The 14,852-nt window shown below is 41.2% G+C and overlaps 1 protein-coding gene across 1 annotated transcript in view; it reads right to left on the reverse strand.

Annotated features, from left to right (window-relative positions):
* Positions 1-6,236: 6,236 nt before the first annotated feature.
* The window catches only part of Grem2 (gremlin 2, DAN family BMP antagonist), a 95,123-nt gene continuing 86,507 nt past the window's right edge, over positions 6,237-14,852 (reverse strand). Inside the window, exon 2 of the mRNA XM_090340179.1 lies at positions 6,237-9,890. Coding sequence (XP_090196305.1) covers positions 9,383-9,889 — 507 coding nt within the window. The 5' untranslated portion in view covers position 9,890 and the 3' untranslated portion in view covers positions 6,237-9,382. The remainder of the gene's footprint in view (positions 9,891-14,852) is intronic.

A 14,852-nucleotide genomic window follows, 5' to 3' on the forward strand; every position in this document is an offset into this window, starting at 1 on the left:
ATTCATAACTGAATATTTAGTACCTTCCCACAAAATAGCAGCTATGTCCTTTTGAATTGCTATGGTCTTGTTAGATTAAAAATAAATGTCCTGACTGTAGAGGATTTCATAAAAAGACAATCATTAGGAAGAATTTACCTGTACTTAGTTTACTTTATTTTTCTTTCTTCCTTTCTTTCTTTTCTTTCTTTCTTTCTTTCTTTCTTTCTTTCTTTCTTTCTTTCTTTCTTTCTTTTTTTCTGGTACATTCAGGCTGTGAACGGCTTTGAATACAGGGACTTAAATGTTTGCTGAGCTGGCATTCTAATTCGAAATGAGGATTCCAGCCTCATTTTAAAATGGATTTCTTTTAGGACAGGGCTTGTGTTCTGGCTGAGGACTGCAGCTGAATCATATCTTCAAGCTTTCCATATCTCTGGGACCACAGGCAGGTGGCATCACATCCAGCTTCCTTACATGGAGATGAGACTCTGGGACTTACCTGCCTGAGCTGGGTAGGAACCTTGATCTCACATAGGTTAAGATGACAGGTGTGCACCATTGTGCTTAGTTATACACTGAGATGAACTCCTTTGAATTTCTTTGCTCAGACTGGTCTTGAACTATGAACCTCCTAATCTCAGTCTCCCCAGTACCTAGGGAAGCACACATGAAGCACTGGTGCTTGATCTTTTGGTTTATGTAAGGCAGGATCTCTCTGTATTGCTCCTTGATGGAGTGGATAGTCCTGCCTCAGCCTCCTTAGTAGCTGGGCCCACATGTGCATGCCTCCACACCTATGTGCCTATTCATGAAACACCCTTCTTTCTTTAGGAACTTGAATCAAGAATGGAATTCAAAGCCCGTCTGTTCATCTGGAAAAGTAATGCTGCTCAAAGAGCAGAGGGAGAAGGGGAGAATGAAATTATTACTGAGGTGAAGAGGAGCATGAATTCTCCATAGCAACAGAGACACACACAGAAGAAAGGGACAGTGTCAGAACACTGCGTGAACCATGGAATAGATGGTCAATGCTTATATTAAGAAGTAAACCAAAGGCACATAGGCTCAATGGTTTCCCTTATTTCTAATAATTAATACACATCTAGGACTCTCCTAGAAGAGGATTACAATAGCTCAAAACCTAGGTACATATAAGATGAGACTAAATGAAATGATCTCTAGGATATGGAAACAAGAGGTTTATCTTGTATGATTGTTGTTCTTAATATACTGTTATTTATCTTCTTTTTTGCCCTTATGGTTAATATCATATTGTTACTGTATCTGACTTTGTTACCTGGTATATTGTATATATGTTTATTTGTTTATTTGAAATAGGAAAGGGAAGGGGCAAAACAAGATGATTGGGAGTGGGTTGGGGAAGGGAAATGGGAAAAAAAAACATGAGAAGGGGTATGAATGTGTGAGAAATAATGCACCTACTATCTGGCCAATATAACGGTAACCCCTCTATACATTACCCTGATAACAAAATATTTTAAAAAAATCACTCATTATATGGCTTTTGTTTCTATATCCTGGAGGTCCTTTCATTTAGCGTCATACTATATGGCCTTATGTATCTACGTTTTGTTCTATTGTAAATCTCTACTAGGAGAGCCCAAGGTTTCTACTGACTATGACAAATGAGGGAAACCATTGAGCCTATGTTCCTTTGAGTCTGGCTTACTTAGATTTTTTCTAAATCTTTCCATTTCCTTACAAATGGGGAGATGTTGTTCTTTCTGACAGCAGCATAGAATTCCATCGTGTATAGATAACACATCTTGTTGATCCACTCATCAACTGAGGGACATCTGAGTTGATTTCATATCTTTGCTATGGTAAATACTGCTGCAATGAACATCATTGTGCTAGTGAATTTAGTATGTCCTTGTTTCTGGATGATTGGGTAAATGCCTGTCCCTTGGTTATCTCATATTGTTACAGTATTTCACCTTGTTATCTGATATATTGTATATATACATATTTAGTTATTTGAAATAGGATAGGGAAGGGGGGAAAACAAGATGAGGGATGGAGTGGGGGAAGGGAAATGGAGACCAAGACATGAGAAAGGGTATCAATGTTTGTGAAGTAATGCACCTTTTATCTGGTGAATATAATGTAGCCATTCTATTAATTACAATAAAAATATATGGAAAAAATTTTTAAAGAAGTAAATAGCCCAGGCTTGAGGAATATTGGTTATGTTATCTGATGTTGCTTTTGCTGACTTGGTTTTTTGCCAATTTGGGGGCTTGAACTCAGGCCCTGGGCATCCTCCTTTTTCTCAAGACTAGAGCTCTACCATGTGAGCAGCAGTGCCACATCTGGCTTTTTATATGTATGTGGTACTGAGGACTTGAACCCAGATCTTTGTGTATGCTAGAAAGCACCCTACCAATAGGCTAAACTCTCAGCATGCTTTTGCTGACTCTTAAGCATTTTCAAAGGTTACTTTGTGTACCTTCTCCCTATGACTTCTCTCTATTAGAAGTCTAATCTTTGTGGATTTAGTTGGGACTGTTTTGCCTCCATATTCTAAACTCAAGTTCCAGTCCCATGGCTTCAAGTGGAGGAAAGTTTTATTCAGGTTATTTCATGCTTACTGCAGACCCATTATCTTCTAGCTTCAGGTCTTCACTAATCTTGGGCTCACAGCTCTCATACAAATACTTTGAGCCTGGTGTGGTGGTTTTGAACCTGGTGTGGCCACTCAGGAGGCTGAGATCTGAGGATTGGGGTTCAGAGCCAGCCCAGGAAATGAAGAATGTAAGACTCTTATCTCCAATTAACAACCAGAAAACGGGAAATGGTGCTGCAGCTCAAGGGGTAGAGCAATAGCCTTGAGCTGAAGAGCTCAGGGACAAAACCCAGGCCCAGAGTTCAAGCCCCTTGATAGACCAAAAAAACAAAAATCTATTCCAATTTGGTCATCATTTTCGGTGGGTATTTTCTACATCGTCTCTTCTTTTCTGATTCAGTTCATTAACTAGGTTTAACCCTAGTCATCACACTCTATGTTCTTTCAAGAGCCAATGAGTTGGCCTATCAAGATTTGGATTCTGTTCCTTCAACTACCTTGTATATGGTGAACAAGGTAACCCTTGGTCAAATCTATCAGTCACTTTTAACTGCCTGTGAGCTCATGGGGATTTTCTGCTATCTTTTTTTCCAAAGTCATCCATATTATTTTTCTCTATTTCCTCTCTCCTCCCATGCCCTACCCTAGCAGACATCCAACACCACCATTGTAGCTCTCTCTGTCTGGATATTTTCTTCAGGGTTGATAGGCCCATCTCACCTCACCTCACCCCTTCACTTCTACTGCAAACTTCAGTGTCCCATGGTTCACAGCTGAGCCCTCACCAGAATTGCCCTTAGTGGTGAGAAAGGAAAACCCCTTTTAGTCATACCCCTTGCAGGCTGTGATTGGCTACTGCAGGTGACAAAGACCTACCTTCCCCCTTCCATTTAAGACAACTTTAGCATGCCATTTTGAAGTTCCCCCTAGGATCAGACATGTCCTCACTTTAAACCAGATTGCTTTTCTCATGGCTCAGTCGGATTTTCTTCATTCACTTCAAAACCATGTTCTGAGAGCATCTCTAAGAAATATGCTCAGTACTCTGTGGTAAGAGCTTGGGAAACCAATCTAAGATAAATAGTGACACAGGTAGGTGGCGCTAGGGAGCGTACTTTAACTAGAATTTGGATACTTGCTGGAGAATTCCAAAGGCTAAGCTGGTGTGGGCTGCTGTAAGATATAGATGCACAACAACTTTGGTGGGATGAAGTGACTGGGATGCTGGCATTGGTACCGATTGCTAAGTGACATTGACGTGTTGAATAGATAATGCAAATATGTGTTACTAATCACCAGTTTAGGCTGGCTGTGTAAGCTACAGATAGGGTCTCTTTGGTAGCATTTCATTAAGCACTGGTTTCCTGCAGTGACAAGGGGACTCGGTTTTTAAGTACACAATTTCCAAGAAGTTTGAATTCTCCATTCATGCAGGTTTCCTTTATTATACTTAAGATTTTCATGGGGAAAAGGTGGAGTCTTTTGTGAAACTGAGAGGCTATACTTACACCTAAGGCAATCCAGTGGAGAAACTTTAAGTTCTCCTCAAACTGCCAGACCTTCTGTTTTACTCCTATTCCTATTGAAAAAGAGTGGGCTGGCTAAATGATGGCAGGGATATTAAGAGAGGTCACTCAAGGAACCAGAAAGAGAATCCTGGGAATATGTGCTAAGGTTGCTGGATCAGACAGGGAGGGGCAGAACTCTAAGCTGGTATGGGATATTTCTCACATATTGAGGACAATGTGTCTGGGTACTGGATTTGGATCTGTGACAATTGCTGCAGGGATGGCGATAATATGTTTCTAAGATTGGATGACTCCTAGAAGATCATGAAGAGTGTGATTCTCATCAATAATATAGAAACATGGGGACTTCCACTGTGCCTGGTAGAGAAAAAGACTCAAAAGCTCAAAAAAAAAAGAATACCAGAGTTGATTTGTTCTGTTCGAGTGGTCTAATATTGGAGATAGTGAAAAGAATATTGTATTTCTGGAGGCAAGAGAGGTAGGCTGAATATTCCTTAATTTGCACAGTCAAAAGAAATAAATGATAGATGACTGGAGGCAGAGGGCAATGTTTCCATAAAAGCTGCCATCTTTTACCCAGTTTCCAAATCAGATGTGGACTACATTAGCTAAACACTCTCCTGTAGGCACTCTCCTGTCCTGGAAACAATCCAGTCCTGGGTGAACGTCTCACTCTTTTACCTAGGGTCTTTTGATTGCTTGCACAGGTAAATCTGCTTTCGAGTAAAGGAATATACTCAGCACTTTTGAGGATTACTGAACACAGTCTAGATATCACTGATACCTAGAGGCCAAATGAGCCATCATGGCTGACTACCACAGGGACATGTAGGGGCAACTGGAGTTGGAGCAAAAATCTGGCTCTCAGTAGTCCCACCGCTTTACAGATGAACCTATGGCTCCTTTCTCCCCTGTCTGCATAGATAAATGGCAGGGACAGTCAAAGTAGGATGATTCTGTGATCATTTCTGAAATAGTACAATGGCGAGGGGCAAGTAAAAGCTCTAAACCTGCTCCTGACCCCAGCAAAAAGGGGGCATGAAAACCAAGCTGAATTTTAAAAGGAATGTGAAAAGCCAACAAAAGTCTCACACTTTAGTGTTGTAGTAGCCTCCATAAGATTTCAGAAATGTGGTAGCCCCAGTGACCACTACCACAATCAGGGTTACTTTCTTTGCTAGAGCACATTTAACCTGGAAAATGGAGTTTCCTCCATTTGTATCAGAAAGGAGAATCTGGTTGCAATCTGCCTTTTCATTAGATGCACACCTATTTGTGCTCATAATAACTATTTACAATTTCATTCCCTTTGGCAATATATATTCAGGAAGTATCTGGATTTTATATGCATTCTACCTATACAACAGTACAGAGTCAGTGAATGATTGAAATCATGTGGTAATACCAGATGAGAGATAAGAGCAAGCATGTATGCGCTCTTGATAAGGCTTTACACAATGTACCAAGGGAATGAGTGGCTATCTTTATAAAAATTCAGAAGACTTCTGATACCAGACCAAATGGAATAGGATTGTTTTCTATTTCTCCTACAAAACTATGCACACATACATATATACACACATATGTCTGTATGTGTGTGCATATGATTATAGATGTTATAAACAAGCATAAGAGTAATGGTAGAGGAGAGAAGTTAGACCATGCTGGTGTCTCAGGATGCAAAGCATAATATGTAATAAGTCCTAGTTTGTTCCTTCAACTGCATATTCTACATTGAATACTAGAGAAGCCAGGAACCTCAGAACATCCATAGATATGAGCAACAACAGAAACTGATTTGTAAGATTCCCTTTGATAAGCTGCTTCCTGGCTTAAGAAGCAGAGGCATAAAATTTGGTGAAGAAGTGAATAAAGTTAAGGAGCCAAGGAGGATTCAGAAGATGACTTGATGACTGACAACCTTTAATTACATTATAATCTTATTGTTATCTCTGATTTAGGCATTAATAATTGGTGACAGTTTGTCAATTGTTAAATAAGCTTACTAAGAATACATACATCCTAAGATTCTTATTCAATTCATTCTCATTGACCTTGCAACATAAAAATCTGTAGCCAATTTCAGAAATAATTAAACTGAAATACTTGCAGACAAAATGGATTTTTCCATCCTGTTTTCTAAGCTAAGATCAATTATTTATTAAGCAACTTGAATTTAAATCCTTTGATGTCCAGACAGCAAATTAACTGTGTGCAATTTTATTAGCTATTTTTTATCTTTTATTGATCATTGAGTTTCTATTTCAGGCAAACTGTTTAAATAGCAGAAAAATGGAAACACTGTGAGGACGGGATTTGTTTAAGTTAAGAAATGCCAAAAGCTATGAATGGTAAATGTGAAAGTTGAATAAAACCCAGGGAAATTTTTGTATTGTTTAAGAGACCAGTGTGACATACTGGCTATGAAAAGGAAAGTGGAACTGACCATGACTCTCTATGGGAAGTAGGTTTCCTCATTCATCTACCCATCCATCCATCTATCCATCCATATATTCATTCATTTTGACTCAGAGAACACAATGAAAATATCCAGTGGAGTTGGAGGACTAGAACAGGCAAAAAGCTTGCAAGACCAGGATTGAGGGCCACAGCTAGCATCTCTGCCCCTTGCATGCCTTGTTCTGATTCTCCTTCAAGATGCCAGATCCTCACAGACATCACATGGCGTGAACAGCCAGGGGAAAATCTCATGTAGCTAGATTAACACACTCTGCATACTAGGCTTCTTTACTGGTCATCCACATAAACCCAGAATCCCACATACATGGCACATCACACCAGGATCACATATAATCCTAGAGTATCTTTATTTTTCTATAATTTAATAGTATACCTATAAAATAATTATATTATACTTAGAACTTTTCTTCATTTATAAACAGAACAACAAATTAAATACAATTTGAGCCATTCGAAGGTAAACTTTATACATAGGATTCCCCCAGAGGGAGCCTCAGACTGCAGCATATCACATTGCTTTCATTGCCACATCTATGATTAGGTTCCAAGAGTGTGCTCAGGCCTATAATCTCATGGGTTCTGGCTGAATCCTTCCCTATTTATGTCGGTTCTGCATTAATGAAAGGATAAGATTCATCTTGCCACTGGGTTGGAGACTCCTCTCCTCTCCCTCCACATGATACTTCATCAGATGCACTGGGACCAATGTGATTTTCCTTCCTTCCCAGCTTTTCAACTACATGTTCTGCACTGAGTCTGTCTTGAAGTTCTCTGCTAAAACCCACAACTCTGATATTAGATACCTCCTTTTCTTTTGTCTCCATCCCCAGACTCTAGGACACAATAGTTTATCTTCATTTCTGTTTTCCGATTCTAGGCTGCATATACCTATCTCTGAAGTCAAGACCCCCCCCCCCATTTTACACAGCTGAGTCTGCACTTGGGTTTTGTAGTGTTTCAGAAATGAGAAAAACACAAAACTTACAATGCAGTAAAACAGGCAATAGATCCACCTGTATATGCCATCACAGATGTGCTTGTTCTTCATGTGACAAATGTAGATCCATTGTTACTACCTAATGTCAGGAAGCCTCAATTCCAGAGCAGCATGAAGAGGGTCTCTCTCACATCTCAGGAAAACCAACCCTGGGCAAGGGCACTGGCTTGGAAATTACCAGTGCAAGGTATTTAGAGTATGCTGATTCCTCCCTATGGCATCTCATTCACATTTGTCAGATTCCATAAACCTCACTCACAGAGAAAGAGGCCTTTCTGGAGCAAAGGAGCAAAGGGACTTAAAGTGAGTATATTTGAAAGAAAATGAACTATTTCAACTCTCTTCTATTAAGAGACCACAACAGGAGAACTTTGATAACTCATTGGAAAAAATGAAAGATGGCTTAACATTTGCTTAGGCCCTTTAAATCTTTTTCTTTTCTGGAAAATGAGCTAGTTATTTTAGGAAGGACTTTTGATCTAGATTACTATAATCTATATGTTCAATTCTTTTACTTCCTCAGACACCCACAATGGAACCCAACTTGTCACATTCTCCAATATGCTTAAGCAAGAAGTATGTTGCATATAGTGTCATGGCAGCAACAATAGTATGTTGTCTCAACCACTTACAGATAATAAATATTGTAAGAGCTTTGGGTTAGTGACTTCCCAGTGACTTCCTACCAAACATCCATCCATCCCAATCCAACTTCTACAACAGTGCTGCTGATGCACATGCAATGACTTCATCGCCCAAGCCACACCACGACTCTGCCCATCTCCCTGCCCAGTCTAAATTGTGTGTGCAGACTGTCAGCTGCAGGTCAGGCCGTTCAGAAAACACCTTGTCTCTTGTCAGCAGGTCATTACCTGCTCTCCTCCCTATTCAGAACCGTGCTACAAAGCCAGAGGCAAGACATGTGAAGCGATACATGGAGAGGGCTATACCACTTTTAACAGCTCATTACAATCTAGGTCCATTATAAAACCAGCGTTGATACAGAGGCCTTGTGTATGATCATTGTCTAACTGCAGCGGTAATGCATGCACGCCCGAGTTCATCTTGAGTGCACAAATGGGAACTGGGGTAGTAAGGAAGAAGAGGGGGTGACGCTGGCAGAAGAAGGCGGGCTTGAGTTGCTGTGAGTAAGGTTCCCCAGTGCAATCCCCTTCCTGATCCCCTTGGCTCATCAGATCTTCTAGGCATCAGGCTAGTTAGAACTGCCCTGTCCATGGGTATCTCCTTCTGGAACTCTCTACAGAGGCATCACAGGAGCTGTCAAGGGCACCCTCGAAATCGCAAGAAGGAACACCCACCCCAACAGTTCCACGGGCCCTCCCCTCTCTCCCTCTCCAGAAGACAGCTGAGTCAGAGGAACACGCCTTCCTCCAGGCGGGAAGAAGGGTACACTGGTGAGAAGAGTGAGACCAAGGCAAGGCTGACATTTCCCCTTGGTGGCAGCATGGATGCCAGATTGGATTGGTGGTGCATCGCAGTCCTCTCCAGCTCCTGGCCATGGTCTCCCGCCTCATCCATCCCGCCTGATGTATAGGCTGGTTTTGGAGACATGAGTGGGGACCGGATTGTGCCAGGAACACATCAGCAAAGCTCCACTTGGTCTTTGTGACCAGGACACCTTCAGCCCGGAGAGAAGCGCAGTGCCGTCGGAGCAGGGGAGAGACTGGAGATCAGAGAGGGTGTGGGTGAGCTCCAGGGCAGGGGCAGAGGAGGCCACAGCGGCCCGCCCCACACCCAGTGACCAGGGCGCGGTGCTGAGCTGCAACCCGCCCGGGTGCGCGGTGCTCACTGCTTATCCGAGTCATTCAGGTTCACGGACATGCACCTGCACTGTTTCACCTTCTGGATTTTTTTGATTCGGAAGGGGGGATCCTGGCCAGGGCAGTCAAGCTCCACGATGACGGAGGTGAGGCGATGGGGCTTGCAGAAGGCGCAGGACTGGAAGGACTCCTCCTCTTTCTTCACGTGCCTGGGGATGTAGAACGAGTTGCACTGGCCATAGCAGAAGCGGTTGAGGATGGTGCGGCTGCGACAGCCCTCTTCGCTCACTGTCTGCCGCAGTGACTGCGTCTTGCACCAGTCACTCTTGAGGTACTTGCGCTCGGTGACCACCAGGGCCTCCTGGCTGGATGCCAGTACTTCCTTGATCTGGTGCTGCCATCTCTCTGAGTTGTTGGTGCTGCCGTCCTTGTAAGGGGAGGGGATGGCGCCCGCAGGTCGGTTTTTGCGGGTTTCTGTTACCTTCACCAACAGGGCCACCAGGAACAGGGACAGGGACAGCTTCCACAACATCCTGCGACAAGAAGAGTTAGATGGTTAGAAAGAGCAGACTAAGGCTTCCAGTGGTTTCCTCTGAGTGGTGGTGGCTGGGTGGCTACAGAGGGCGTTGGAAGTGGAAGTGACAAAATAGCACACGTTGGAAGAAGCTAGGACACTCCCCTAAGGAGAGCATGCTGACCAGGTGTTAGGGAAAATCATTCATGAAGCAATTTGAATACATATCTAAGTTGAACAATTACAGAGAAATGAAAGCAAATGTCCCTAGGAGGTGACAGATCTAGGGCTGGAGGCATAAATCAAGTGGGAGAGGGCCAATCTATCAGTCACAGGACCTGGGTTTAAACTCAGTACTCCCTATCTGCCCCACACCTCCCAGAGAGTTTTACATATCTAGCAGACACTGATGGCCCCTGTCTTTAATCCCATTCAAAAGAGAGATCTGAGGAACAAGGTCAAAAGCACTTGCTGGCTGGCTTGATTCTCATCTCCCATTAACTAGTAAAATGCCAGAAGTGGAAAAGTGGCTGAGATGGTAGATCTCCAGTGTTGCGTGGGAAAAAAATAAACAGCAGTGCAAGGACCTAAGTTCAAGACTTCAGTAGCAACAGTAAAAAGAAAAGCAAAAACAAGAACAAGACAAAACAGAGAAGGAAATGATTTTCTTTTTTCTTTTACTTTGGTAAAAAAATAAAAGAATATCAGCACAATTATTGGCACGTTGAGATTAAGTTTTAGAAGGTCTTTTCTTATATTGCTTTGGTTCTACATATGAAGTGTATGAAAATGACAATACAGGTTCCAGGAGTTTGGCCTAGTTGTAGAGTGCTTACCTAGCATGCAAGAAGACCCAAGTTTGGTTCCTCGGTACCACATACATAGAAAAAAGCTGTGTGTGGTGCTGAGGCTCAAGTGGTAGAGCTCTAGCCTTGAGAATGTCCAAGGAGGGAGTTCAGCCCTGAACTCAAGCCCAGAACTGGCACCAAAAAAAAAAAAAAAAAAGAGAAAATGACAATACACCAAGCACAGCCACAAAGCATGAGTTATTGGACCAGATCTGAAATTTGCAAAATGATTGTGATATTAATATTCTCTTTAATAGAGATTAATTTGATTTCATTGTAAGCTACAAGTTTGCGAGAATCATTCAGGAAAGGGTGTGGCCCTCAATCCCTCCTTCCAATTGTTGATAGTCTCAGAATTGCACATTTACCTCCAATGGCTTATAATTGTTTTCAGAGAAAAGAGAGCTCAAACACAGATGCACTGGCAGCCAAACCATTTCATGTCAACATTAATAGAGCTGGTAGTTACATATATTAACTGAAACATGAGTTCCACCTAGTAAGTTCCACATAATGTAATTCCTTAGGGAAAAAAAAAATCAAAGCCCAACAAAACATGCACCAGGAAATGGGTACTTGTACTTGTAAGAGGGGGTTGGGTCCAAAGGAATAAAGGAAAGAGGGGGGAATGCAGTCAAGAATTCATTGTACATACAACAAAGTTTTTTTGTTTTTTTGTTTTGTTTTGTTTTTTTGCCAATCCCAGGGCTTGAACTCAGGGGGGCTTTTTTCCTCAAGGCTAGCACTTTGCCACTTGAGCCACAGCACCATTTCTGGCTTTTCTATGTATGTGGTACCAAGGAATTGAACCCGGGTCTTCATGAATGCTAGGCAAGCACTCTACCACTAGGCCAAACTTCTGCCCTACAACAAAGTTTTAAAAAGTAAACAAAGTCAGATGGAAGGGACAACACTGTTCTATATGCATTTTATTCAACTACTTTGTTAAATTGAAATTCCTGTGTACAACTAAAGATAATGCAAAAGTGGGGAAATTATAAAGAAAAGATGAAGAAACATGCAGTCTTTGAACAGTTTAAACTAGTTATAAAACACCATGAATCCACTCCTAGAACTTAGATCTCACAAGAACCTAAAGAAAAAAGTAAAACTCCAGTTTTCACAAAGGACAAGACGACTGCTGAAATCTAGTTGAGAAGAATCAACTGAGGTTCTTCGTTTTTCTTTCTTGCTCTTTATTTCTTTTCTCCCTCCTATGTGGGGACATCACAGAGTGAGGGAACAGGTAAGTGGGTAAGAGTTATCTTAATTGCCATGGTGACTTAGCATATCCTCCATCTTCCAGAGGCACTGGAGCAATTCAGATAATACACCTACTCCACTGACCCTTTTTCATGCTGGGTTCATGGGAAGAGAGCATATGTTTGTTTCTGCCTTCAGTTTACCACCTATCACATATATGTTTCAGTGGGCCCAGAACCTGAATTCAGACCTTCAGAGATTTTTCTAAGTCCTGAACGCCTTTGCTAGCTAGAGAAATGGCTGGCACAAAATTAACCTCTCAGGAATGTTGCTAAGACTGCCAGTCATGTCAGCACTAGGATCCTGCATTTTGCTCTCACATTTTGTATTTGGCTTGTATCAGAAGAAAGTCAAATTAAAGCTGCTGGTTTTATTAATCATCCTTCTGGTCTAAAAATCTTGTCAATTTGCAAGCAGTGCCAGGCCTATAAATGCTGATGGCCTAAGCAGAATGAGTTGGCCAAAGTTAGTTTTGCAAAAAGAGAAGTACTAGTGAAAGTATTTTTCTCTAAGTAAATGTTCTGGATCTGGCCTCTAAAGAATTCTCAGCCACCTTAGAAATATAGAAGGGAAGCATTCAGGGCTGAACATCCATCCCTAAGCATATCTGGGATAAAATTGCTGCTACCACCCAAGTTTGTTTGTTTGTTTGTTTTTAAAACAAAACAAAACAAAACAAAACTGAAAGCAAACAAAGTTTGAAACCCAAAGTCCTAACAATGTTAATCACCAGAGATTACTTTTGGAGTTTTAAACAGCATCAGCCTCATCCACTAAAGGTTCTTCACTTGACATTTTGATTCCTAAAGCTGTGAACATAGTGGTTTAGCACCCTTATGAGAGGAGAGGAGAGGAGAGTACAGGAGAGGAGAGGAGAGGAGAGGAGAAGAGAGGAGGGGAGAGGAGAGGAGAAGAGAGGAGGGGAGAGAGAGAGAGACACACAGAGAGAGAGAGAGAGAGAGAGAGAGAGAGAGAGAGAGAGAGAGAGAGAGAGAGAGAGAGAGAGAGAGAGAGAGAGAGAAGGTTTCTCTGGTTACAAGACTATCCTCCAGTCCTAAGATGGTTGCTGCTGAAGCAATTTACCTCCATGGTAACTGTAAATCACAAGCACAACAAGCTGTGTTACAGGAGACAAGCCCACCCTGAGGTCTGGTTTCACTGATAAAGTTGTACAGGTACATGCTCAAATCCATCAAATTACATTTTTTTTTCTGGTTGCCTTTGTACTGTGAGGCATAATGAGTAGTGGAAGGACCATAACTCCACAAGGTAAAAAAAATAATAAATATGTACTATTTTACAGAATGACCAGATTTGCTCCAACATTTTTCTAATTTAATTCTTGCCTTTTAGCTAGTAGGCTCTTTTTTTGGCCACAAAAAAGTAGTTTGCTTTCTTTCTAAGTAAAAATCATGAACTCTTTAGCATTTCAAAAGTAGAACAAGATAGAAAATGAAATAATACTTTGCATACCCATCAAGAGGATAAAAGCAAAATTGCTATATATAGTTTCTTTTCATTTTGGAAAGCAAACAACAACAAATATGTATGATTATCTTTAGACTAAGTTTCAGTCTCCTTCTTCCATCCTTTCATATCCACACTGAGATGGCCTTCATGCTGTCATTGACAACTAATTTTCAGTGCTTCTGCCTTGTGGATATATATGTTTGTCCTAATGCAAATAATAGCACACTCTCCTATTACAACTTTTTTCCAAAAATATATGTTTGTGATTTTATTCATGTGGATATTTGCATTACCACTGTTCGAGCAAGCACAGTTTATTCATTCATCTTTCTGAGCACAGGAGCAGTTCTGTTTTCCTTGCTTTTTTATTTGCCAAGAAAGCTGCATTAAAGTTTTTATATGTGTTTATTTATGCCCATCTGTGGAAGTTTTTCTAGAAGAGACACTGAGTATTATACAGTGCATGTGAAATATAAGCCTGACAATGTTTTTCCAAGTTTCTTTCCAAGGACTTGCTCCCATCTTTTCTCCCTTGAGTGTGATTTCAGTCTGGCTGCTGAACACACTGTCTTATACTCAGTGTTACCTGATTTATTATCTTTTGCCCATCTGAAAAATTTTAAATGGCATCTTAAGCTTAATTTGCATCCATCTGATTAGGAGGGGTTGCACAGCAAGATCAAATGCAGTGGTCCTAAGACTTCAATTTTAGGAATGGTTAGGAGAGAGGGCAATTTATTAAGTGTGAGAAATGCCAATTATTAAGGAGAAATATCAGATGTTCTGACTATGAATCTTCTGAAATGTCACAAAGAGAATAAGAAGCGGCTAAGAAACTCAAAGCAGAAAGAGCAGGGCATCAGGCATTACTCAGAGATCTGAAATCCACAGGGACCCATTTCCTTTTCCAAGTGGTATGACCTGAATAGAATATTGAACATCATTTGTTTCCAGAAAAACTCCATTTCATCTGAAAAAAAATTGTTTTCAAAGAGGACTTTGAACCAAAGGAGAAATGATACTTTAATTATACAGTTTATGTTCTGGATAGCAAAGATATCCAGTGGGAATGCATAATCAATATTCTTAGTCTCTGAGAGCATTGCTGAGATAACTTCAGGATGGGAAAGGTGAAGTGGAGCCAAGATGGCAGCAGAGTGCGATGCCATAATCATAGGGAAATCAATGGAAAGTTCTTTGGAAAGAAAGCTCATTTTTACCAGATATTATTTCTGTCTGTGCCACATCTCCTTGGGAAAATGATTTCTGGGCTGTGACCTTCCCTGGCTTGCTTTCAGGCCTCTGTGTCTTTCTCTCTGTTAAATGGTAGAAGTGACACTTCTCATACCCTATACCATGGTGCTGTGCATTGGACTATGGATCAGAAATTGTCATAATCT

Source organism: Megascapheus bottae, chromosome 10, assembly GCF_031878675.1.
Source record: "Megascapheus bottae isolate mThoBot1 chromosome 10, mThoBot2.hap1, whole genome shotgun sequence".
NCBI lineage: Eukaryota > Metazoa > Chordata > Mammalia > Rodentia > Geomyidae > Megascapheus > Megascapheus bottae.